Source organism: Hylobates moloch, unplaced genomic scaffold (assembly GCF_009828535.3).
Source record: "Hylobates moloch isolate HMO894 unplaced genomic scaffold, HMol_V3 SCAFFOLD_11, whole genome shotgun sequence".
Taxonomy (NCBI): Eukaryota; Metazoa; Chordata; class Mammalia; order Primates; family Hylobatidae; genus Hylobates; species Hylobates moloch.
The window spans coordinates 3,076,412-3,103,821 of NW_026652286.1; the positions used below are offsets into that span (position 1 = coordinate 3,076,412).

Consider the following 27,410-nt stretch of genomic DNA (forward strand, 5'->3'; position numbering starts at 1 on the left):
TTTCCTCATGGGACAATCAGGCAGCAAACAACTGAGGACGTCGGGAAGTCAAGCCTAGAAATCACCAGAGATTCCTCATCATTGTTTGAAAACAACGTTGTTCAAATTTCTTAGCATGGTCTTTGTGGACTTAAGGCTTTCAGAAAAATCTACGGGCCGAAAGAGACCTTTAAGCATCATGAAATTGGTTCCAAAGCCTCCATACAACATGGAAAACAAAAACAAAGAAAACCTCAAAGTAAATTAATGAATCAAAGTAGGTCAAATAACATAAATTGTTTGAATGCAAGCTTTAGATGCAATCTATTCTTAAAAGGTAACCACAAAGGAATAGTTTACACTCTCTTCAGGAAGACTTCTGGCAACAACCAATATCCCTACTTAATAAGAACTAATAATTCATGCTCTGGCCTCCATCAGGGTGCCAACATCCAATTACAAAGAAACCTCCTTCTATTTAAGACCAAGAGTGACTGGGCATAGGGGATCTCCCTTTCAGAGCAGCAATGGCACACCCATCTGGGACACCACTAACCGGAGTCCGCTGAAGCTACAGGCTATAGAGGCACACATTTAAAAGCCACTGAGCTCCATGACCATTCCCAAGGGCTTCAGGACCACCCACAGTGGTAGAACTGCCCCACTGTGGCTTTCAATTTCCTTCCTATTTTCTACTGTTCAGCCTGACCAGGAATAGACCCTCTTCCCTCCCGTATCTTCATATGTCTCGGTTTATCTCCGTTCAAGTCTGTCTGACACGCCTCCTTTGAACCACTCCAGAAAGCTCACACCCTTCTCTGAGCAGTCCCCTGTGGTCTTGGGGCTCATGGAGGATGATGTAGCTTCGGGTGCTCTGGAGAAGACCACTGGGGGAAGAAAAGGACATCACAAATCCAGAAGAAGGCAAGAAGGTTATGACCAAGGGATGAAATCTGTGTTCTCAGATAGGATTTCTCTGGGTTTTCTTTTCTTCTAGTGGTACGATTCTTTGGAAACCTTCTTGGCTGTCTTCATTCATTTCTTCTTTTATCCATTCAACAAAGACTTATTGAGTCCCTACCATGTATCAGGCACTTTTACATGAGGCATCTCCAGAGGTCACATGGAAACCACTGCAGCCTCATCATGGAAGCACGCCTTGCCAAGTGAAACCAACATGTGCCCAACCCTGAGATCCAAAGAAGACAAGAAATGAGAATGTTTATGGGGTCTCCTTTTACTGCCCATCATCTCCAGATACCTTTTACCAAGTCAGGCAGCAGCTGTGCACTCAATGTCCACAACTTGCTTTGTTCTGTTTTGCTTTTAAAGATAGCTTAACTTGAATAAATCACTCCCACCCCCTTTTCATCTTCTCCCCTCATATTCCAAGTGAAGATTTATCTCCAGTTAGTAAGTTGGTCAGGAACACGATATGGTGAGGCTTGGGAACAGCCTTGGTTCCTGGCACCAGATAGACTCTAGGTGTTTGGATGTGTGGTTTTAGTCGGGAAAAAAAAAAAAACCCTTGAAAGAAGGGCCTGGACTCACCAGTCTACACTGGGCAGGATGAGGATGGAATAAAAGGGTAAAGGACTAGGGGCTGAGAGTAGTTAAAACTGCTTCTGGATGGACATCCAACCCACCCGGCTTCCCACACCTAAGTCACCATCCCACCTCCTGCCAACCTTCTTCTTTTGATAGAGATTGTTCTTTCACTTCATCTCATTAGGACTGCGGTAGAGACACCAGGAGGAAACAAGGAGGGGACTGGTTTTGTCTGGGACATCAGGTAACATTGCAGGTCAGAACTTAGACCTTGAAGTCAGACTGATATGGATTAGAAACCCAGTTCTGTCCTTCCTAGCCAGGTGACCCTGGATGAATCACTGTATTCATTTGATATTCGGTTTGCACATCTGTAAGATAGGTAAAAGAATCCACGTGGGATCATGAGTATTAAAAGTTTATAGCTGAGGGCGTATGATGATGGAGGTGGGCATTGTCCTAAATGCCACATGTCCATGACTCCATCTAATTCTCAGGGTACTCTGACAGGGTAGGGATGGCTGCTATGATGATTACATGGGAACATGCAGAAAATCTGCTCACAGGCTATGGAAAATACATCAACACCAGATATTGTAGGTGACTGAAAAAATGAAAGGTCATCTCTTCTACTCTTCACTAACTTTTAACCACAGGGGTTCCCAGATACCCAACAGGCCTCTGACGGTGGTAGAGTGGGGTCCTTGGACTGTTGTCAGTATTTCACATATTGAGTATATAGTAAATGTTACCTATTATTGCGATCATTATTGAGGCAGTGGCAGTTTGTAACATCTTTTCATCAATTGGAGTTGGGGAAACAGGGTACATTTTGATTAAACATATTTGCCTGGCTTTGGGGGCTTATCTCTGTCATGAATACTCTGAAATGTATGTGGTAAGGATTTCTGAGACCATTTCTAGGGGAAGATAACATGCTGGGGTGGCCCCTGCCTGGCCCAGAGCTGCTGCTCAGACCTCAACCATCTGTTCCCCCGAATCACTCTGGGTTTCCCATTGCTGGGAACTGTATTTCTCAGGAAGCTCCAAAACAAGCTATCCAGGCCTCCCCTGGGGCTCAGTGGTGGGCGCAGCTCATGTGGAGCGTGGCACTCACCTCTGGCCAGGTTGCGGTGGATGGTTTCCTGGGACATGCTGTGCAGGCGCTTCATGTAGTCCTCGCTGTACCAGACCCGCAGCCACTCCCCAGGCCGGATGTCCCTGCACGCCCGGAAGTAGATGCGCTCACTGTGCTGGAACGCCAGCAGGTTCTGCTCCCTCTCCTCCCGGGAGATGACCACGTACCTGGCGGGGAGGGGAGACAGGTGAGAACGCACGGGCCACCGTTTGTTGAGTGCCCGCTGGTGCCCGCACAGTGCTGGGCAAGTGTGGATGGTTAGAAGTCCACAGGCACGTGGGCCTGTGTGAACATCAGCAGAGCAGCTGCCCTGTCCGGAGAAGCAGCACCAGCCAGAACCCATCCCTGTCCCAACGTCACCGTGTTGTGGAACCTCAAGCAGATCTCCAAACCTCTAAGAATCTCTGTTTTCTGAGACTGGATATGACACCTGCCCTACCTGCCTCACAGCATATGGAAAATATATCAACTAGATACTATAAGTGATTGAAAAACTAAAGGTCATCTCTTCTACTCTTCACTAACTTTTAACCACAGGGGTTCCCAGATACCCACAGGCCTCTGATGATGGTAAGGCTGGGGTCCTTCAACTGTTTCCAGTATTTCACAAAGCCTAGCTGAAATAGCCCATGTGACAAGGTGTCCAAGAGATCAATTAATAAATGCTAAAGATCAAAATCTTTTAAAAAATGGGAGATCTAGTGGGGACAGGGGAGGAAGGTAAATAAGAGACTACAAAAGGTTGACAACCACTGGTTAATCTTACCAAATGATTTTAAGATAAGGAGATTAAGGCTCAGAGAAGCCAAGCGACTTGCCCAAAGTCACACAGCTAATAAATGGGAGATGGAGCTTTGAGTCCTATGCATGTTTCCCACTGTAACTCATGGCTCCTATGTGGGCATGTAAAGCACCAACTCGGCAATGCCCAGAAAACCTTTAAAGTTCTGTCAAACCCTCAGAATCTATGGCCCTCGCCCATTCTCACTGAAACAACATGTGCAACATCCAGCCCACCACCCTACCCACCTTCAAAAGGTGGGATGAGGGAACACCTGCTGAGGAGTGAAGGTGTACAGATCAGAGGGCAAGAGGAAATTAGTTGGCGTTTTAGGGTTCTGAGCTACACAAGCACCGAGGAAATTTGTAGTAAACAATAAACTTCTTTATGTTATGGTTTGTCTCAAAAACCAGCAACAAAAATCAAAGTCCGTCTGATTGGTGTAGCCCAATGAATTATATCTGGAAAAGTACAGAGGAAACAAAAATTCACAGAAGAATTCAGATGGATACTAAACAAGTGAAAAGTATTCAGCATCACTAATAAAAGAAACACAGCGTAGTACATTGTCTCATTGGCACGGATTTCTAAAAGATGATAATATCTCTATTGGTAAAGGTGGTAAGAAAGGTGTCTCCTGTACTGATGATGCAGAATTAACAGGTGCAACCCTTTAGTTAACAATTTGACAATATGGCTCAAGAAACATAAGTTATGGATGAAGTATGCAAACCCGGCATACCAATATGCTGACTTGTATAATTGTGTATAGTAGTACAAAGGCAAAACATTTAAATGTCTAATACTAGAGAAAAGATTTTGTAAATGATGTTACATTTATACAATGGAATGCTATTCATCTATAGAAAAATGTTTTCAAAGAATCTTTTATGACATGGAAAAATGATGTTGAAATAAGATAGTGTGAGAACAATAGGACTGAAAGTAGACTATGGTTCCAATAATGCTTTAAAAACAAGCCCCAGTAAACGACTTGAAGGAAATATACCAATGTTTTAACAGTGACAACCCCTTATAGGTGGATCATCTTTGTAATTTTGCATACTTTCAAAGTTTCCCTCAATAAGCAACTATTACTGTCACCCACCTCACTTCTGACACACACATAAAGAAAGGAAATATATGAATGCCAATTCCAGTATGAGGTGACAGTGGTGGCAGCTGGCAGCATGGAGAATCTACATTCTAGAGGTCCCAGGGATGGCACCAGCTGCCCCTCATCTGTGTCTCATCTATATCCTGCCTTGCTCATCTGCATAGCCTGGGAGGAGGCCGTTGCCCTCCAAGGAGGATCACTGGAGTCCAGGGAACAATCCATTCTGGCAACACAATGCTGCAAGACCTCAGAAGGAGTAAGACCAAGGCAGATGGGAGAGCAAATGTTGGCTTTGGCTGCTTCAACCTTTTGAGAGAAGCAAGCCACAGGCTCCACCATGGAGGTGTAGAACTTGCAAGATTTACAGCGCTTAGCTCCCCCAGAATTTGCATCTTGTCCTAGGTCTGTGTTCTCTGTTAGCCCCAACACATCGGTGTTCTTATCAGCATCGGATATAAGCATCGCTATCCCTGAGTAGTGAAGACCACACGGTGATTGCCACGCACCCAGCCTCATGATGTTATTAACAAAGGGCTTAAGAGAAAGGAAAAGAGACTCTCCTGGCTGAGAGAAGTCACTCCAAATTAATAATTCCCAATCTCAATTCTACAACTGTGAGTCAGACTTTTCTCCATAGCTGAGATTTCTTCTGAATATGCAAAATATTTCCAGTCCCCAATTTAGTGAGAGTCTAGGATTTGACATCCAAAAATAATCAACCTTGCGGTTAGCACAGAATAGAAGTTGTTCCAAACTTTCCTGCTCCCAGATACGAAAGGGAAACCATTCATTCATCTTTTTTCTCACAAGACTCACTCGAATCATAGCACTATGATTGGAGAATACTGTCTTCTCCTTTTTTTCTTCCAGTTTCTAAACAACCACCAAGCTCTAAAAGCTAGAATTATTTCTCCGACACTCAACATCAAGAGAAAAAGCTAGATGAGAAATACATTCCTATCAGGGATTTATTTATTCAAAAGAGCAACTTCTAGGGTGTGTCAAAAGGTTTACAAAGACTCAAGTCAATTTAACTTTCCATCTTCTGGTCTTTTTCTATCCATCAAGAATCAATATTTGGAAAGCTAACCTCCAGGCGTTGTATAAATCACAAAGTATTTTCAAAGGCAAATCAACGCTTATTCAGATTTTGTTGTATTTTTTGTTCTGAAACTTAGCATTTGAAATACAATATATATGGCAACTCTTGGTGAACCACAACCCATTCCCCTGACAAGATGTTTATGTTATACCATTTAAGAGGTAAAGCTAAATGAGGCCAGCTAGGTCCCCAAACCTGTTACCTCTGATTAGATCTCCTGCTTTTAACTGTTTTGCCTTAACACCTGCTGGCTTGATCAGTCCCCAGAACCCTTCTGTCCCCATTCACAACAACACCTTCATGAAGAACTGTGCCTGTTCCATTGATTACATGGCTGCAGAAATCAGAAGCCCTCCCCAAGGAGTGGAAGGCTACCAGGAGGGGCAAAATCTATCCATTGTGGCTCAGCAGCTCTTTGCAAGGAGATTTGAAGAGTTAACCAGGTCACTACCTCTTGAGAGAAGGCACAGAGAATGCCTGGCTGAAGCTGTTCTGCAAATGCTAGTGCTTATTGAGGCATTTCAACTCCAACCCACAGAATTTGGGACCTTTGGAGCAATCAAGGGGAAGGTGGTGGTGATGCTGATGGCAGTGGAGAGCTCTGGACTAAACCTGTCATGGTGATCCTGGATTGCTTTTATTCCAACCTCCCCGCTGACCTTGGGGACTGGATAGGTAAGTACTAAGACAACAATTCTCAGACCTCACCCACTGTGTCTTATCAAGTGCATCATATTTTCTAGCTGGGTCAGCATACGACTATTGTTTCTAACGCAAAAGAGAACATAACACAGGGCACCCATTTTGCTGGAGAGAATTGACTGGGCCAGGCTCAGACACTATTGCCTAGTGGGTATCTTCAATACAAAGGAAGCTGCCCCAGTTAGGGAGGCAGAACTAGGAAAAGACCGACCGAGAAGAGGTTGGGCTCTGTGTTCTCACATGCACAGGTCTCCGGGCTAGGAGGGGCTTTGGGTCACACATCTACCCACCAGATGGTCACCTGGTCACGGCTAGAGGCCTCCCTCTTCCAATTCATTTCTGTCTCTCACCCAAGTTTCCTCTTCCTGTTTTAATGTGCTAGCCCAACAATCCCCACTGAAGCCAAGAAACAGAAACTGAAAATCTTTTCCATCCCAAGTTGACAAGTCCTCACTGTCTCTTTTGCTCTGACTTCCGTTTCAGTTTTACAGCTTCCAATTTGGCTCCTTCCCTCCCCAGGAACAGAGAGAGCAGCCAGCCAGTCACTGCTTCATACATTGACCTTGGGAGAGAAGGCCCTGGGAATGGTTTCACGGCATCTTTGCATCTCTCGGAAATTGGGTAGTCCTCCATTTCTATGGCCATGCTTTTTGGCCAAGAACTGCGGAGGATGGCAAGTTAGGACCTTCTAGAAAGGGGATCTGTGGGCAAGACTAGGGGACTTCCTGTCTGAGAGAAGCTCTCTGAGACTGGCATTAAGCCAGGGCAATGCACAGGTGAGGAGGCTTCCTCTTGGCAGAGGCGGCAGCTTTGGTTACTTTGAGAAGCCTCAGATCTAGGTGGGCAGAGCCTTGCCAGTGCCAGACACACAGGCACCTGGATTGGTGGGGAGGATCACGCCTCCAGGTGGCCCCTAAAGTGCACTGGCACATGGACAGCCCCTGACCCTTCTAAAGCCTCCTGTCCGAAACGGTGATTGTTTTTCCAGAACTTCTCGCTTACTTTTAGGGAACAAAAGGTAAAATTGACTTAGCAACACCTCACTTTTGAGCAGAGAAATGAAATATAACTGAGTGGTTTCGTGCATGCATGCCCTTCCTTTCCTCTGAGGGCCTGACATGGTGCTGGATACAGGGAATCTGGCAGTTGATAGAATCAGGGAAATCAAGGGGCACTCGAGCCCTTCTCACCAACATGCTTTTCCTTAAACATCTAACCCCTGCTTTGGGGTCCTTGAGGTTTTCACAGGAAACGAAGAAAAAGAATACACACCAAAGAAAGATCCTGGACACTGGGTGTGTTCAAAGAGTGAGATTGATTTCTTTTTATTGCCATCTTAACAAAAATACTTCGGAAGGCAATCTTTGATTCCAGCATAGAAGGCCGGGCAATTCCAGGCAATAATTAAGCCATCGGGCTGTTGGACAGGAGAGTGTTCAGTTTGAGGGAAGCAGGAACCCCCAAAGAACCACAGAATGGGGAGATGGAGCCAAAGGCACAGGGACATTGCAGTCACCTTCCATTCTCCCTGCGTGGGACAAAGCTTGGCTTGGGTTTACAAGCAGCACTCCACGAACAGACTTGGAAGGCAATGGGTGCTGCAATCCACCCAGCTCCCACTACGGCTGGGGGCAGGATGGGAGGGTGGGGGATTGTTTGGTGGAGGGGTTGGCTGGGGGACTTCTGCTGGGGTCAGCTTCAGGTCAGGGAAAAAAAAGGACACAGAGCTGAGCTGCACCCAGGTCAGAGCTAAGCTTGTATCTGCCAGCTGCCACTTCCCTCCCTAATGCTAAGAACCCAGTTTTCTCCCCACATTCCAACATGAAACATGAAGCTAGAGGTGTATGTAGCTAGTGCGTAGGCAGCCCGAGCAAGCAGAGGCAAGGCATGCTGGAACCTGGAATGGGACATGAGCCCCACTGGGCTCTGGATTCTTTTAGAAGCCAGGGAAGAGGTTGCCCTCCACTCCTGAGATCTGGCCCTGCCTCTCCAAGCCACTGGCTATGAGCCATAGAGCCAGGGCAGGGTGGGAGAATCACCTGCTAAATGCTAGGTGCCTCCCACCTCACCCAGGACAGCTGAGGCAGAAGCAGAGACACAGGGGGCAGAAGCCTGGCAAGGGGCAGAGGCCTGGCAAGGGGCAAGACCTGCCCCCCCACCTCCTCTTCCCACTACTCCAGATCTGGCCTCTGACAGGGGAGCTGGGAAAACCGATACCCTGGCTTCCAGTCCTGGCCCTCTCACTAACTGGCTGTGTCATTTGTCTTATACAGATGATGATGACAAAAATGATCATAATAATACCTGACTTGGCTGCCTCGAGCTGACTGTCCTGAGCCCCCACTGAGACCACCCCCTGCAAGGGCGAGGAAAAGCATCAAGTGCTCTCTATGAATGCAAGACAGTCTTTTCCTTCCTCCGACGTCATCCCATTCTTCTCCCCACTCCAAAAAAGGCAAGCACAGCAGCTGAGCACGCGCACAAGGGCAAGCGGAGGGCCAAGGCGGGCACCACCCCCGGCAAGGGAGGGCAGACCCCACCCTGAAGGACTGACTTGACCTGCCCATCAGGCCTCACCCCCTTCAAAAGCAGCAGCAGCAGGGCCTGGGAGGTCACACGTGGGAGGCCGATGCAGCAGCCCCGAGGTTGGAAAGCGGGACTCCATTCGGATGCTCCCCACTGTTGCGCCCCCCCCTCCCTGCAAGGCCTGCCGCCACGGGACACAGACCAAGAGGAGAACGATCTCCAGGCCAAGCAAGCATCAAGCAGGTGGCTTTTCTTGCATCTTCAGCATCCGCCAAAGATGAGGGTGCGGGGCTGAATACATGCTCTGTTAGACCACAGGGCAGCGACCTGCGCTCGGTGAGGAGGTGACAGCGCCCCCAATGTCCTACAAGGGTCATCGATCCTGTTCCTGGACACGAGAGACTGGCCCCTGTTGTGAGGCCAGACATCCCTCCTCCATGACTCTTCCTCCTAGTGCAGACTAGCTGGGTTAGAAATTGTGCTTTCTCTTCCGAGACCTGGTAGTCCGTGTGGGGGCTGATGCTGGGGAAGCTGGTGGGGGCTCTGGCAGGGGGGCTTGGGCCTGGGTGGCCTGGGGAGTGGAGCCCGTAGGGGCTGCCCCTTCTGGCCCCCGCTGAGATGCCTGAACCCCATCCCGGATCTCTGTCAGCGTCTGGCACATCTGACCGACGCGGCTGGTCAGCTCGGCCACGGCCTGGCCGATGACGTGCATGCTGCTGGTCATGTCCCGGTGCATGGTCACCAGCTCCTGGCAGAACTGCCGGAACACCTCGGTCTGCTGGGCATGGACGTGGAGGAGCTGCCAGTCAAGGCCTGTGGTGGGTGGGCTGGGGTGCGGCCGAGGGGTCCTGCAGGCAGCCTGGGCCTGGGGCGAGGGATGGGGCAGGGCCTCTGGCTTGGGGCCCACCATCTCAGACTGGTCTGAGGAGGAGGATGAACGGAGCAGGGCGGGCCTGGCCAGGTGGGCCTCTTCCTCCGGAGACCGCTGCAGAGGCACCCGAAGAGGCTGCCTTGAGGGCCCCGGCGCCTCCTCATCTTCATCATCTTGAGGGACAGAAACAAAGATGGAAAAGTGGTTACAAAAGGGAGAAGGAGGGAGGCCCAGGGGTTGGCCCTGCCCCTGAAAAGTACCTGAGTATCCCCCTGCCCTGCCACCCTGCAGTCTAGTTTGGCCCCCGCCCATACAGAAATCCCTGTTCCCCAAATCCCTGAGGTGCGTGGGACCAGCATCCCTGGGGGGAAGTTCCTCTTCCTCTCACGGAACAGCTCCATTCTAGTGGGGAAGAGCCCAGGCCAGGGGACTTGGAGACCGCAGCCCAGCAGCTGCGTGCCAACCCAGCAGCTCCTGACCTCAGCAGTCAGTTCATCTCTCTGCAACTCACTTTCTGCAATGATAACGACTGCCCTGTCTACACATCGAACCGCTTGGCTACCTAATTGGGGTGTTAAGAAGAGTCATAAACAAGATGACAAACATGAAGGCGCTCTGTAACGCTGAAGGAGCGGCACCTGCCTAAAGGTACTATGATGCTCTCGGCCCTCTGAGCGCCAGCCTCTCTGAGGCCACATCTGCATTGCTTGGGGCCATCTTGTGGCCTTGCTGGAATCTGCACCCTTTTTTTCCCATAAGTTATTAGGGTACAGGTGGTGTTTGGTTACATGAGGAAGTTCTTCAGTGGTGACTTGTGAGATTTTGGTGCACCCATGACCCAAGCAGTATACACTGTGCCATATGATGCAAAGGCATAAGAATGATACAACGGACTTTGGGGACTTGGGGGGAAGAGTGGGAAGGGGGCGAGGGATAAAAGACTACTAATATGGAATCTCCACTTTAAATCACTGCAGCGGATGCTGACAGGCTGAAGAAACCCGCAGGACAGTGCCGAGCAGGAGAGCCACCTCTGCAGCCAGCCCCGCTGTCCCCCTGTCCCCCAAGGCAGGCTTCCAGTTCAGTCACATCGTGCTCCCATCCAGGAGCATCTGACTGCACAGGGGCCATCGGACAGACTGCCCCTTGCAGCCGGACACAGGGAGGGGGCCCAGCCTCTGCACATGTGGGTCCTGCTTTCTGGTGACCAAGGGTATGGGCTGATCCCTGTGGCAGGATTAAATAATGTATGGGCTGACCCTCCTGACAGGCAAGCCCTCCCTGCCTGGATCTGAGGGCTCAACTCAGAACCACCCCCAAGGAAGGTGACGGGGAGGACAGACAGGTTTATCTTACAGTTACCTCATGCCTCCCAGGGGTCCTGGGGGCTCACTTGGGCCAGCTTGGTAAGAGCCCTGTGTCTCTTGGCAGTGCTTGGTGGGACAGCAGCCATCCCCTGAGATCCCAGAGACCTTTCTAGCATGGCCAGTGTTGGAAGGAGTGAGGCCCAGCGAGGTGATGCTGCTCCCTCCCTCCCAGGTCCCGGTTCTGCCAAGCCCCCGGCCGAGTGCTGCCGCAGCTGGCCACTGCCAGGAAAGGGAGGGCTGTGAGCCTGCCATGGGGCGAGCGGGCTCTGCCCGATGGCACACTCCGGCTCCCTGCCAGCCCAGGTTACCTTTGGTGGCCTCATTACATTCAGTCTCAGGGAGATGGAGGGGTGAGCGGAGCAGGATGCAGGGAACAGGCTTTACTGGATGCCGACCCCCCCATTTTTTCTTATCATAGGGTGGAATCCTCTTAAGACTTAGGAAAACACTGATTCACAGGAAGCCAGCAGACCCAGGTTCAAGTCCTGCTTCTGAATCGAGCGCAGGGCCACCTTGGTTTTCAGAGCTTACTTTCTGCATTGCAAGGAAGTTGAACTAAATGGTCTCCATGTTCTTTTCCAGTCCTAAACATCTGACTCTGTGAACGGCCACCTGTCAGGAGCCCCAGCCAAACAGGAAGCGAGAGGATCACAATGGCAGGGGGCCCAGGAAGGGAAGGCGCAAGTGAGTCTTTGCGAAGCACCTTCCCACAGGCTGAGCCACGGCTGCTTCCCCGGAGCCCCTCCTGCCTGGCTCCCACCATTCACAAGCCGGTCAGGCAGACGGCCTCTAGTGGGGACTGCCGCTGGCAGGGCACGGGGGAGATGCGCAGAGGTGGAAAGGAAGGGTTGCAACCCCTGCAGAGGCCTCTACTGCTCCCCCTTCTGCTGAGCCCCAACTAGAACTCCAGCCCCAAGGGACACCCGCCTCGGCCGCTGGGGCCCTGGCTTCAAAGTGCATGTGAGACACAGGAAGTAGAGAGGGAAGGCAGGGACAAGTACAGAGGGAGAAGAGTGGTGGGGAGCGGGTGGGGGAGCAGCCAGGAGGATGGAGAGGGAGCTGAGAGGCAGCACACAGAAAAGGGGGGGCAGGCAGTGTGGCTCAGGCAGGGGAGTAAGGAGAATAATAGAGGAACAAAGCAGTCAGGACCAGACACAGAAAGGAACTGATCTTTCCACGGCCCGGCCTGGGCCTTCACAGCTTGGCCGCCTCGTCTCCAGCCCCCTCCCCCGTGCTGCTACACTTGGGCTTTCCTGGCTTCTCACTGTTCCTGGAACGTGCCAAGCGCCTTCCTGATGCGGGGCCTCGTACATGCTGTTCTCTGCCTGCGCGCCTCCCCTCCCCTTCTCCGCGCCCCACGCTGCTGCCTGGCCTGGTTAACTCTTACTCTTCACATCCCAGTCTGCTGGACTTCTTCAGGGAGCCTTCCCCAGTCCCCAGTGGAGCCAGTTTTACCCACTCCTTAACTCTCAGACAGCTGCTACATAACCTGCAGCGTCAAATGCAAAATGAAAACATGGGGCCCCTGCCTCAAAAACTATGAAGAATGTCCAGATGGCGACAGCAGAGCCTGAAACCCCGCGGCCCCTGTGACTGTTCAGGTTGCATGCTCATGAAGTCAGCCCTGCTCTTGGGACCTCCTGGACTCCTGTGTCCTCCATCCCTTCGTTTCCAGTTTACTCGTGCAATTATTTAAAGTTGGTTTATTCCTAGGAGTCCAGGGTCTCCCCAAGAGCAGGGCCTGTGTGGGGTTTACACACGGCTGTCTTCCCAGCTCCTAGCACGGCTCTGGCACAGAGATGCTCAGTAAATATTCGACAATGAATGCACAAAAAAGGATGGAGAGGAGAAGAGTGGGAGAAGGAGGGGAGGATGGAAAGAGTGGGCTGGACAGAGAGGGACAGGAGAGAACCAGAAGGAAAGTTGGTGGGAGACTGTGGACTGTAGGCTGGGGGGCAGGCGGCCGGCTGGGCGGTGGGGGACTGGTGATACTCACAGCTGGTCGAAGGGCTGTCGGTGCCATCCAGTTCTGCCCTGGGGAAGCCGTGCCCTGCACGGGCCGTGAGCAGCGCTGACTCGATGGCCCTCTCGTGGGCTGTGAGCACGATGGTGGGGGCCCGGCCCCCGGCCCCAGGGCCGGACAGGGACTGCTGCATGAAGGCCAGCTTGTCCTTGGTCCTCCGTTTCATGTCATCCCATCTGTGCTTAATGTCCTTGACGGAGCGGGGCACCTGGCTGACGGAGGTGATTTTCCGGGCTATGCCTTCCCAAATCTTGTCCCTGTCAGCATGGGACAGCCGCATGGTCTCCCTCCCAAAGAGCACTGCTTCGTGGTGGGTCACCTCTGTGACAAGAATGTCCAGCTCCTCCTTGGAGAACTTGGGCTTCCTCTTACGCTCGGCCAGGTGTGCCACATTCCTTGGGTTGAATATCCCACAAAGCACAATTGGGTAAATGACCGTCAACGCAGGTGGTTCTCCTTCCTAATTGCTGGCCCCCAGCTGGGGAGCCAGGAGGCACCTGGGGCAACCTGGCCCCCACCACACCCTCCTCCTACCGAGAGGTCCCTTCCACTACTCCTCGGAGGGAGGGTGGAAAGAAGAGACGGCGTTACATGGGAGGCAGCACTGAACTCAGAGTTGAAGGCCTTGGTTTCAGGGCCTGCTTTAGCTCTTACTAGCGGTGAGAGCGAGGGCAGTTCATGTTCAACCTTTCACACCTTACCCTCCCTGTCCAGAAGAATAACCACAACTCTTCGGGGTTATTACTAAGGAGGGAAAAACATCATGATGTAAGGGGCTTAAAATCTCTTAAAGGTAGCAATAAAGGATTTTATTGAAATTAGGATTAGACCATTGCCTCTATAAAGCGATATTTACCTACAGCCCTACAGCTGAATGAATGGCTCGGAAGAATACGTAACCAGGGGAACTATTTACACTGGGCTACCACTGGGTGTAGCAGCGACAATGCCATGATTAGGGTGTGGCCACAGAAAGCTTATTCTGCCTAGTGGCTCTCTTCCCCTTCCCTTCCCTGTCCCGCTCACTTCTCCAAGCCCCCACCTTTGCATATGTGCAGGCAAACAGGTTTCCTTCCCATGGGAGTGCTTCCTTCGGGGGTGGGCTGCTGTGGCTTTTTGGTAGAATTTGAGAAGCCCACGACTGTCCTGAGGGAGTCAAGTTCCACTTTGGTGGACACCAGGGGGACCTGGGATTCCCTCTCTACTGAGCAGCCAGAGGCCCTGGGCAAGGGGCACAGCATGGCCCTTCCATCCCACTTGGCTCCTGCTCTGGCTTTGGAACTTGATTTCTCCACATCGTGGCTCTGTCACCCCTTTAACTAGTGATAAAAGGTTAAAAAATCCACCCAAGAGAGGACATGAGGGTATGGAGTAAAGCTCAGGGCGCATTCACTCCTTGGTTTCCTTCTGAAACCAAGACGGGAAGGCCGGCGGCACCAACATACTTCAGCCCTCACCTTCCTACCCACGCACCCAAAACACCAGGGCCCAGAAGATGGGAAGAAGGCTGGGGGCCTCATTACCCAGTCCAAGATGGTGGCAGGAATATGGGACTAGACCTGGAGCTAGAGACTGAGTCTCCTTGGGCCAAGCCATGGGACTCGTGTGAACCCAGTCTCCTCCATAAAACTAAGGTGACAATTCTAGTGTCACTGTCCAGGGCTATCAGGAGGACTTAATGCAGGTGTCTCAATCTTGCCACTATTGGCAGTTGGGGCTAGATAATTTTTTGTTGGGGGAAGGGGTGTCCTGTGTAATGCAGGACTTTATCAACATCCTTGGCTTCTACCTGATAGCATCCAACCATCAAACATGTCTCCAGGCCTTGCCAAATGCCCCCAGGGGCACAAAATAGTGCCCGGTTGAGAACCATCACAGACAGATCACCTAGATGGGGCTGTCATAAAGATAAGCTCAACACGACAGTGCCCATTCCCCTCCTGGCCCACCATTAATTTTGTTAAGAAACTGAGTCCATTCAGTCATCCCCAAGCGGTGCCATGACAGTGCCAAGGAGAGCATCTGCAAGTCAGAAAGAGCCACACCACGGAAGCTGGACATGAAAGGGAAGGAGGATTCCCAGGACTAACAGCTTTCCTGTCACTCCAACAGCAAGAGGAGGGGCGTCTCCGTGGCAACAAACTGCATCCCCAACCCCAACCTGCTCTTTGAGTGGTCATAAGATGAGAGCCCACCAGCTGTGACTACCCAGATGCCATCTTGAATCAGGACAGGCTGGGAGCAGAACAGGACAGATACCATGCTAGCAAGGTGGCAGTGGCAGAAACCCCCAAACCCCTTGCTCACCAACGCCCATCCAGGCCCAGGAAGCCATGCTTCACCTGGTCCCTTGTGCACAAACAGGAGAAACACTGACCTAGGATTACAGAGCCAGGAGTTCAAATCCTGATTCTGCTACCCTGACTGTATGCTCTTAAGCAAGACCTTGCCCTGCCCTCAGCTTGACCACCGTGGCATGAAGATCTGTACAGAGCAGTGGTTCTCAATGCTAGCGGCACATCAGAATCACTAGCTTTAAAAATACCAAGGCCCAAGGCCCATCCCCAGCCCAATTAAGTCACAATCTGTGGGATGTCAGAGGATAGATAAGTTAGTTCGGATGATAACTCCCCTTCTTTGGGGTTTTGGGGAGGCCTTGTCCCCAGGGGGAAAGATCAGAGACGGGTGAAAGAGTGGAACAGATTCGGTTCTATGGGCAAAGCTCCCGGCGCCTTAAAAGCAATAGCACAGAAAGCCTGATTCCCAAGTGGACACACGCACGCTCTCGCCTGCTTGCCTGGAGCCCGGCTGCAGCCACAGGGCAGGCAGCACAGCAACACAGGCTTGGGATCCAAACTGAGCAGCCGCCCGACAGCCTGACTAGACACCACAACCCAGTGTCCCCAGACACAATCCTGGCCCCTTTGAAGGCCCATGTCAACGAACCCCTCCTCTTTCATCTGGGCCCCTGCAGCACACTCTGCCTCGGTGCAAAAACTACACTGGAAAGTCACCTCTGTGGTAGGAGGTGTGAGCCCGGGAAGGGCCAGCGGGGGTGAGGCATGGGGTGTGGTGGGGCAGGGCTGGGTGATGATCCACCCTGGTACCCATTTCACAGTCTGACTCAAACTAGGTGCTCAGTACACAGGTGATGAACTGTAAGTGCCCAGCTGACCTGGACCCCGTGGCAGTGAGAAGAGAAGGCAGTCAGGGGTGTCAAGCTACCTCCCTGGGGCCACTTTCAGGGCAGTGTTGGATCAGCTGTGTGCAAGGAGGTTGGGGGCAGTGGGTGCTATTCTCCACACTGCAAGGCAGGGGGCCCGCTCGTCTCTGGAGCCTCTGTTCTGCACCCATCAAACGGCAATGAGAATACCTGCCCCAACCCATAAGAGGGCGAATGCTAAAGTACTCTGGGAGGTGTGAACTGCTGCTCAGCCGCTCTCTGATAGGAGTAGAGTTGGGCAGTGGAGCCACTGGGAAGGACACAGGAGCCTTCATCACATACTCTGTGCCTCAAACCTGTTTCTCCTCATTTGCTTAGAAAGTCTCCGAGTTTAAGACAGCACACTTCTTCTTAGGAAGTTGCCCTCTCTCCAAGTACAATCCCACCGCCAGCCTCAAGGCCCCATGGGTCACAAAACTGTGCAAATGCCGGCAGAGGGCCCCAGGCCCATGGTGTGGCTGTGCCCCTGACTCCAGACATCTGAGGCTTCCTTCCCCTCCCACCCAGATCCAAATCCCCAGTCAGTGCTCCTAGGTCCCAGAGAGAGGCCACCAAGCAGACAACAAGGCATGTCAGATCTCCCACCCCTGTCCACAAACCCCACCAGGCAGAGTCCCTCGCACACGGCACAGACCATCAGCATCACGCTGGACCCATGGTTCTGGGCTCAGCTCAGCCATCCCGGGGTGACCCTGCCTGGGGCCAGTCTCCTGCCTCCTCTGGCTGGCATTTAAGGAAACTTCTGGTGCAAACTTCTGTCCCAAACACCGGAACAGGGTAAAGTTGACGCTTCAAAGTACTCAAACTTAGGCAGCAACACTGTCAAAAACTGAGCTGAAGACTTTGTCAGAGCCCTTTCTTCCATGGAGGCTGTTTAAACAACTGCTGGGGCCGCACTGGAATGATTCTCACACCACCCCTGCAGGAGCCTGCTCTGAGGTGTCACAGTCCTAGGTGGGGGACATTCTCCTCCTCCTCCCTAGGAATGCTGCCAGGAGCCTGGGGCCCAGGTCCTCCAGACATACTGGCAAATGAGCAGCCCGAGGGGTCCCTGCATCCCAATGGCCTGACCACATGCCATCCTCTAGAGCTCCCTGATGGAGGCCTAGGGGAAAAGGTGGGTCCTTCAGAGCTATATGCATCCAAACCCTGCAAACGGCAGCCTCCAGAAGTCTCCACCACTGGAGCTCCCATAGGCCCAACACACTCCCTTAGCTCCTTTCCAGAGGCCAGGCAAGACCCCTGGGACATCAGCAGAGCAGGGCTCACCTCATCCAGTTGGCTTTGGTCTCGTCTGAGCCATCTATGGACTTATAGCGGTTGTTCTTGTCCACAATCTGGAAGAAAGAGAAAAAGTCTAGGATGGGCCATTCTAGAGGGGTTCTCATGTCCCTGGGCTCCTTCCCAACCAGGGCCCAGGGCCTGGTCCCACCTGCTCCCTCCACCTCCCCCTGAAATGTCACCACTGCTACAGAACTGAAATGCAGGCTGGGTTCGGAATCTCTGCTACCTACCCTCCACCCATTCCCATTCTTCAAGAGACACTGGAGATCCTATTCTCCTAGACACACAAAGCCCTTCACAGGTGTTTTTGAATTCCTGGAAGATGGGAAGCAGATGGGACCATCTCCCTCCTCTGTCTTGATGGAATACTCAGCAACATGACTGACAGGGGGCTTTTCCACTGGCCTCGCATTGCAACTACAAAGGCTAAACCAATCCTTCTCTCCTTACAGTTTCTGTGGGAGACAGAGGCCACTGCTGGATGACTGAACATATGTGATTTGAGAGGGTTCCTCCTCTCCCCAACCTCTAAATGTTCAAGAGCCTCAGGGTTTGAAGCTGGGCTGCTTTCTCTTTTATTTCATCATCACTCTTTAATCAGAGTTCAGCTGGGTATGAAATTCTAGGCTAAGTTGTATTTTCTTTCAGCACTCTGAAGACTGCTAAAAAGACTGCCATCGGCGCAAAAGCAACAGCTGTCAGTCTAATGTTGTTCTTTTGTGGATAATCTGTGGTAAATTTTAAGACTTTCCTTTTACTCTTGATTTTCTGCAGTTTTGCTATGTGGTTTTGAAGTGAAGATTTACTTTCCTGAAATTCTCCTTACTACTTGATGAACACCTTTCAACTCCAAGACTCATATCTTTTTCAATTCTGGAAAATTCTCAGTCATTAGGCTTTTGAGTACAGCTTCTCAGTCATTTTCTCCATTGTCTTTCAGTAAAATTTCTGTTAAACACGTATGGCAAAAAATATTAGCTGGGCGTGGTGGCGGGCCCCTGTAGTCCCAGCTACTTGGGAGGCTGAGGCAGGAGAATGGTGTGAACCTGGGAGGCGGAGCTTGCAGTGAGTCAAGATGGCGCCACTACACTCCAGCCTGGGCGACAGAGCAAGACCCCATCTCGAAAAAAAAAAAAAAAAATTATGGGAGTAGCTCAATATATCCTTCATGTCTTTTAACTACTCTTCCATATTTTTCTCTTTATTATTCTGGGCACTCTCTGGAAAAATTTCTCAGAACTCTCTTCTAGTCCACTAATTATCTCTTTGGCTGTGTCTAATCCAGGGTTTCTCCCATCTACTGAGGTTTTTCCAACTTTCTTTGTTTTCTTTTTTAATGAGTACCTTCATTTTGATGAATATTTTTCATTCCCAGAATTTTTAATTAGTTTTTTTTTCAGGTCCACCCTTTTATACATCCTGCCTCTTTCTGTTTCACAGTGACATGTTCCTTCTTTTTCCTTTCTAACAGCTTTATTGAGGCATCATTGACATTTAAGGTACAACTTGATAAGTTTTGACACATGAGCTAGATCAGGGTTGGTTCCCTGAAGACTTGGTGAAGCAGAACCTGGGAGAACTGCTGGGAGATGGGAAACAGATGGATAGTCACCATGCCTAGACTCCTACCTAACCTAGTGCCATTCATAAGCCTCCATCGTTCTCTTCAAAGCAGCAGAGAAGCCCTTTATCAATGTAAATCAGATCATGTCCCACACCAGCTCAAAATGGCATCCACTGCACTTACAATAAAACTCATATTTATGGCCACAGCCTTCATACCCTACAGGCCTGCCCCCCAACTTACCCTGGGCCTCTCACTTCCTTTTCACTTTTCTGCAGGCTTGATGCCCTGAGGGTGAGCCTAGAGCCTCTTTTATCTACCCTTAAAAATAACAATAATCATGAAATATTTCAAGCATTCAGAAATTATAAAGAAGAATGCAGCTGACAACCCTGTGCCCATCAGCTAAAGCCAACAAAAATTAACACGAGTTATATTTGTCTCAGGCCTCTCTCTCCTTTTGCTTCAAGAAAATGCTGAGATGCAGTGGAAGACCCTCTCTGCCTCCAACTTCTTCTCTTTCCTTTCCTCTCTCCAAGAGTAACCACCATCCTGGAGATGGTGGGAAGTCTTCCCATTTTTGTGACACAAGGACTTTTCAAAGAGCAACATACAGGACTGTTTGCACGTGTGTAAAGTTTACAGAAATGGCACCCAAGTGAACATATCCTTTTTCAATTTTTTCCCACGAAGCTTTGAATATGTGGTCCCTTCTTAGTTTTGGGTCTCAGATTATGTGAGTTTGACAGAAGAAGCCTTTCCTAGCCTTGACCCTAAAGGAAGTTCTTCCTGGCCACACCTCATCCCTGGCCTATCATGGCATTATCTCTGTTACATCATCCTGTAACTTCCCTTTAGAGCCCTAATTGCAGGGAGCATTTTGTTGACATCTATCTGTCGATCTGGTAACTGACTGCCTCCCTGGCTAGACCGTAAGCTAATGAGTGCAAAGCACGTGGCTGCCCTGATCACAATGGTGGCCCTGGTTCCTAACACAGGGAGGGCATGGCACATGGTGGAATACTGGTTGAATGACAGAATGATGGGATAAAGAGCCTTTGAAGTAAAAAGCAAGTTAAAGGGAAAAAAATTGGCTAAGTGTGATGCTCACACCTGTACTCCCATCACTTTGGGAGGCTGAGGCCAGAGAATTGCTTGAGGCCAGGAGTTTGAGACCAGCCTGGGCAACATAGTGAGACCCTGTCTCTACAAAGATTTTTTTTTTGAGACAGAGTCTCGCTCCATCACCCAGGCTGGAGTGCAGTGGCGCATCTCAGCTCACTGCAAGCTCCACCTCCTGGGTTCAAGCTATTCTCCTGACTCAGCCTCCCAAGTAGCTGGGACTATAGGCACCTGCCACCACGCCCGGCTAATTTTTTGTGTGTTTTTTTAGTAGAGACGGGGTTTCACCATGTTAGCCAGGATGGTCTCGATCTCCTGACCTCATGATCCACCCGCCTCGGCCTCCCAAAGTGCTGGGATTACAGGCATGAGCCACCACGCCCGGCCTCTCTACAAAGAGTTTTTTAAAAAATTAGCCAAGTGTGGTAGTGCACGCCTGTGGTCCCAGATACTCAGGAGGCTGAGGCAGGAGGATTTATTAAGCCCAAGAGTTTGAGGTTGCAGTAACCCATGATTGTGCCACTGTACTCAAGCCTGGGTGACAAAGCAAGATCCTGTTTCTAAACGAAAAGAAAAGAAGAAAGAAAGAAGGAAAGAAGGAAGGAAGGAAACAAGAAAGGAAGGCGGGAAGGAAGAAAGAAGAAAAAATTATAAAATGTTAAGATTTTTAGTAAAAATGAAATGAGTGCTATGCTGGAACCAGCTCATACTGACTGAGAGCCAACTGTTAAATGTTCAGGAATTTTGTGAACCAGTTGTTAAACACAGCCATTATTGAAAAACTAAATGATATAAACTTACAATTCAATAAATGATATATTTTTAAAAGGCAATAAATACTCAAAACTTAAACACTCCCAATTATTTTACTACATTTGACTGACGATTTTCTATGCTCTTGAGGGTACTGGCCTCTACGGTAGCTGCAGTGTAGAAATACCACACAATAGTTGTGATGGCATATTTCTTCCCAATTGCACATTCAGTGATTTCATGCTAGTAGCTTGAAATCAGCCATGGGGGGAGCATTTACACCATGGAAATTGGCACATAGCCTCACCATCACCATTACCATCACCATCACCATCACCATCACCATCAGTTGTAAACATCTACCAGCACACCACCATGCATGTTTACATGAGCATACATAGTCTAGGAGATACATATCAAAATCTCAACGCTCATTACTCTGGAGGGGAGGAAAGAGGGAAGCAGGGATGCTTTTGCTTAATTTGTCTATAAGACTATACTGCCTTTGTGTTTTAAAAATCTCAGAAAACTAAAAAGAGAAAACATGCAACTCAAGCTTCCCCTTCCATGGCAGTTTCCCCAAGTGATGCTCCAGTCTGCAAGGACCCTCCCCTGGAGTCTCAGAGAACCCTGGATTTTATCATAACACTACTCCCCCTACATTATCATTTCTGATTGCTCCCCTGTCTCCTGGGGGAAAAGAGAAGCATCTCTAGTTCCTACAGCCAGTAGTAGGAGCACATGGAGGGTAGTAAGAGCCATGGAGCCAGAGGAATAGGCTAGAATTTCAGCTTCACTGCACACGAGCTAAGTGGCCTTGGGCAGATCTTTGCTGACCATGCCTCAGTTTCCTCATCTATAAAATTGGATAAAAACCAACCTTGTAGCACTGCTGTCATAATGGGAGTAGAAGACACTCAGTGAACAGTCACTGTTAGCATTGTGATCATAATCGGGATTATTAAGAGTTCAAATATTAGTTATTACTAATTTGGGGTGGTGGGAGGCCTGTGGGTCAACACTGAGTTGTAATCAGTCTTGGCAGTTTCATCTGGACAGAGAGGACTGGGTGAGGGCTGTAGGAACCGCCTGAGACCACTGTCTGCTGGGTTCAGGTCTAGAGCTGGAGCCCTGGACCTAGGAATCTATTGAGGACCTTTTCTGGGGACATGGAGTCTAAGCTGAGATCTTAGAGAAGAGAGAGATGGTGCCCTAGGCAGTGGGTGCAGGGCAGGCAGGATCTCGCAGGGCCTGTGGACCACGTTACATGCCACTGATGAGCCCAGGCCATCCTGAGTAGACAGCAGGCTGTGGGCTTCCTATTCTGGGACTGACATGGGTCCAGGAATGACAGCAGGGCCAGATGCTCAGGACCAGCCCCCCAGAAGACTGGTCTCCCAGTGTCTTCCCTTGCTTTATCCCTCAAGGTCAACTCCTTGGTCCCTCTGAACTCAGTACTTTGGACCAGCCCAGAAGCTGTGAGCATTGTGATACAAGGCCTTTGATAACCCGGAACCAGGGTGATAACCTGGGGAACCCGCATGGTGAGAGGCTCCCTTAGCCTGTAGAAGAAGAGGCCTGAGAAGGCAGAGCCATCATCATCAGATGTGGGAAGGACGACCATGTCGTGGGGACAGGATGGTTAGAACCCACATGCATCTAGAGGGATGCAGGCCTGAACTCAGCACAAAAAGTGATGGTCTAACATGCAGAAGAGTCCTAAGATAGGACAAGAACCTTGTGAGGTGGTGAGCTTCCTGTTACTGGGAGTGTTCAACCAGAGGATGATTTGCTAGTAGGGAGGCTGAAAAAAGGACTTCCTCACTCAGTGGAAATCTGTCCTAAATGACCTCACAGTTCTGTCTAAAATGAAGATTGAGAGATGCTCATAAAAACAACACAAAAGCATGGAGTTTGGCCCCCTGGGCGAAGCATGGTCCAGGTGGATCCACATGCTATTTTAGACCATGGTAATAATTAATAAAGACAATAAAAAATAAAGCCTCATTAACAGCTACCACTCATGGAGTACCTTCACTATGTCAAGTGCTTTGACACACTATTAATTCTCACAGCTACTATGATTATTCTCCTTTTACAGATTGGAAAACTGAGGCTGAGGGCTGTTGGTAACTTGCCTGAGGCCACAAAGGAATTTTCCACATGGGAAGCTTAGCATGTGATCTCCTCATCACATGCTAAGTACTAGGCATGCAACAAGCATTAGTATTTACAACAACTCACAGGGGTGTGTTCCATTAGACTGTGCATCCTCATTTTATGGATAAAACCACTGGAGCTGCGAGAGAACAGGTGAGCAGCCCAAAGACACATTTCTCGCAAGTGGTAGAGCCAGGATCGGAATCCAGGAACAGAGCCTATAAGCAACTCAGACAGCTCTTCCCTTCACAAGTCCTTCTTTTCTGCCTGTAAAAGGTGCCAGGACCATGGACCAGCCTCAGGACCAACCACCCGCTACCCTGACCACACACAGCCTTGCTCTTCTTGGTAAGGAGGCAGGCTCCTGGTGAAAGGCAATAGCATTCTGAGTACTAGTTTGGGCCCTTGGGGAAGAACTAGAGAAGCAGCTGTCAAGCAGACTGGCCTGAATCCCATCTCTTAGTTATGCCTCTTTATGAATGGTCTTGGGCAAGGGTGAGAGAGAGATCCAGGAGTATCTGGATCAGGAGTTTGCTGCCTATCTAGCGGGCAGCAAAAATGTAAACTGGAATGAGCCAGAGAGAAATTAGATAGAAATACACTTTAATTATCATGCTGCAGACTGGAAGAGTCTTCCAAGTTAACCTGGCAGAAGAACGTAGTTAACAGGGCTGACATGAAAAGCACCCCATGGAGCTGTTAAGTACACAATCCGCACATCCATCCTGGGTAGCTCTCCCCAAATAACCGCTGAAATGAACAACAGATAGAAAAAAAGCAGAGCAAAACCCTCATGCTTCACAATGAGGTATCACTTCACATCCACTAGGATGGCTAGAATAAAAAAGTCAGAGAAAAACAAGAGTTGACAAGAATGTGGAGAAATCAGAGCCCTCATATACAACTGGTGGGAAAGCAAAATTGATCAGCTGCTTTGGAAAACAGCCTGGCAGATCTCCAAATGATGAAACCTTGAGTTACCATTCCACTCCTAGGTATTATGCCCGAAAGAAATAAAAACACGTGTCCGCATGGAAACTTGTACACAAATGTTTACAGCAGCATTATTCATAACAGCCAAAAGGCAGAGACTGTCCATCAATGGATGAAGAGATCAAGATATGGAACATTATTAGGCCATAAAAGGGAATGATACGGCCAGGTGTGGTGTCTCATGCTTGTAACCCCAGCACTTTGGGAGGCCAAGGTGGGTGGATCACTTGAGGCTAGGAGTTCAAGACCAGCCTGGCCAACATGCAAAACCTCATCTCTACTAAAGCACAAAAAAAAAAAAAGCTGGGCACACCTGTAATCCCAGCTACTTGGGAGGCTGAGGCAGGAGGATCACTTGAACCCGGGAGACAGAGGCTACAGTGAGCCAAGATCGAGCTATTGCATTCCAGCCTGGGTGACAGAGAGAGATGCTATCTCAGAGAAAAAAAAAAAGAAAGAAAGAAAGAAAGAAAGAAAGAAAGAAAGAAAGAAAGAAAGAAAGAAAGAAAGAAAGAGAGAAAGAAAAAGGGAATGATACATGCTGCCACACAGATGAACCTTGAAAACATGAAGCAAAGTGAAAGAAGCTTGTCACAAAGACCACATACTACATAATCTCATTTATATGAAAGGCCAGAATAGAAAAATCTATAGGGTAAGAAAGTAGATTAGTGGTTGCCTAGGGATGGGTGGGGGTGAGGGGTTGAAGATGTGGGTTAAGGGGATTGGAAGAGGGAAACGACAGCCAGAGGATACAGGATGTGATGAAACTGACTGTGATGATGGTTGCACATATCTGTGAATATAGTCAAAATCACTGAATCATACATTTTAAATGGGTGAATTGTATAGCATGTGAATTACATCTCAATAAAGCTGTTAAAAAATAAAATCTGCCAAACGTTCATTGTTACCAATCAAACAAGGAGAAGGGAATGATTTTATGTCCTACATATCCTATGCTTGAACAGTGACCCCTAAAGAAACAGGTTTCCGTGCGAGTGGGAAGACCAGCAATGGGATGCCAGGAAGGCATTCTAGATATTCACATCTGAGGCCTGGAGATGATGAAATGGAGACCTAGTTAAAAGTCCTGGCCCCATAAATGACCTGTATAACCTTAGATAAGTAACATGGCCTTTTAAGCCCCAGTTTCCCAATCTTTAAAAAGAAGATAATAACTGTCCCACAGTGCTGTTGTGAGATACACAAATCATTTAGTACGCAGTGAACAGCAGCTATTATTGTTGCTACTATTATTGTTGTTCTTGTTGTTCATCAACCCTAACTAGCATCTTCGGAGGATCCACCGGGGTTTGGAGTGCTGAATCAGGTTCAGACAGCCTAGTTCAACAGGAGCTCTCCTTGGGGAATTTTCAACCACCAAGAAACCCCAAATCCTCCGCGGCAAAGCCAGGAAGTTTACTAAAAATTAGTGTCTCTCAAACTAGGGTCTTTGGATATATTCTCAGGATCTGAATGTTCTCTCTAAGAATTTTTAATTCCATGTTTTCATTTTAAAAAATCAATATGCGGGAATCCTCATGAGATTTCTGCACCCGCAAGAGTACTGCATTTATGGCTGAGGTGGCATCCGTGTCAGATTGAATCCCTGGCCCCAGCTCTTCAGCCATCCGTACCACCTTTTGCCACAGGATTCTGAACTAGACTGTTTAACAGGCAGCCTGCACTTCTTTGCTCCTTGACCTTATATTCAACTGTGAAATTTATGTAGCCAATGAGATATTAGCAAACATGATATAAGCAAAGTCTCGAAATGTAGAAAAGCTTCCCCAGGGAGCCCTTCCTCCTTCAGCTGGGGCCCAGAACAGACATGCTCCAAGTGTCTGGAGCAGACCTGGCTCCAGAGAGAGAAGCCAAGATCCCCCAGCAGCTGGAGGCCAGGCAGCCCAGCAAGCCCAACTATGTCAGCCAAACTGCAGCCAACCAGAAGATACACAAGTAGAAGTGAGGAACGGCAGCTGACCAGCAGATACGTAAGCAAGAGTAAATGATTGTCGTTCTATGTCAGGGCTCAGCAAACTACGGCCTGCGGGCTAATTCCAGCCCACCACCTGTTTCTGCATGGCCCACCAGGCTAAGAATGATTTTTAAATGGTTGAAAATAAATCAAGAGAAAAATAATATTTCATGATGTGAAAATTATATGGAATTCAAACTTCAGTATACAGAAATAAACTTTTATTGGAACATGGCACACCGATGGCTGCTTTTGCACCATGATGGCAGAATTGAGTCATTGAGACAGACACTGTATAGTCTGCAAAACCTAAAATATTCACTACCTAGCCCTTTACAGAGAACACTTGCTGACCCTTGTTCTATGCCACTGGATTTTGAGGTAGCTTGTTTTACCCCAACAGTTGACCATACAACCCCAATTATGACTACTTGCTATGAGCCAACAAAAAAAGAACAGATATAAACTTAATATGTAAATGTTGCCCTCCGGCAAAGAAAAGGCCAAGACACATCATGGCAGTTGCAATAACAAAGATAGATGGGTGTGATGGCATACTCCTGTGATCGCAGCTACTCTGGAGGCTGAGGCAGGAGGATGGCTTAAGTCCAGGAGTTTGAGGTTATAGTGAGCTATGATCTTGCCATTGCACTCAGCCTGGGCAATAGAGTAAGTTCCCATTTCTAAATAAATAAATACATACATAAATAAAATATTTCCCAGTGTTTCAAATAGAGACAAACAGTAGGGAAGTAAAGATATCGCACTGCACACAAAAGTACAGGCATTCCAAACTCCAAAGACTCTTGCTGTGTCTCAGTAGTCACTATGATATTCACCTTATAAATAGCAATTTTGTTTCAGTGACACATCATCAACTATCCCATTAGAATGACTTTGTTAATGTGTATTATGTTGAGGTTTTTGTAGTTAATTTTATATGTGTAAACTTGTTTTGGCTTTACAGTTGCTTAAAAGTTATAAGTACAAGACACTTTGTGTTTACCAACCTTTATGTTTATACCTTTTTAAGTAACATTAAAATAAAATTAACGTAACATGAAGACTCCAGGAACATTAAAAATCACCTGAACTTAACACTGTTCAGGTGTGAGAAACACAGCTACAGTAGAATGGACTGGAAAGCCAAGAAATAGAGGAGGTCAGGTTAAGAGC

The 27,410-nt window shown here is 49.0% G+C and overlaps 2 protein-coding genes across 5 annotated transcripts in view; both read right to left on the reverse strand.

The window, feature by feature from the left end:
- The window catches only part of PRDM11 (PR/SET domain 11), a 50,885-nt gene that overhangs the window by 12,611 nt on the left and 10,864 nt on the right, over window positions 1–27,410 (reverse strand). For 3 of the 4 annotated variants that reach the window (XR_009215562.1, XM_032166180.2, XM_032166179.2), the window contains exons 4-5: window positions 17,647–17,714; window positions 2,645–2,832 (exon numbers count right to left, since the gene is read on the reverse strand). Coding sequence is in view for 3 of the 4 variants with exons in the window: in XM_032166180.2 (XP_032022071.1) it covers window positions 2,645–2,832; window positions 17,647–17,714 (256 nt within the window). In the remaining variant the exon portion in view is untranslated. Of the gene's footprint in view, window positions 1–2,644; window positions 2,833–7,663; window positions 9,938–13,127; window positions 13,550–17,646; window positions 17,715–27,410 lie in introns of those variants that run through there. The other variant, XM_058446501.1, reaches the window with a different exon arrangement.
- On the reverse strand, window positions 8,611–9,321 carry LOC116476320 (uncharacterized). The gene is given in 4 exon segments (XM_032166183.2): window positions 8,611–8,723; window positions 8,726–8,884; window positions 8,887–9,058; window positions 9,061–9,321. Coding segments are annotated over 4 exon segments (705 nt in total).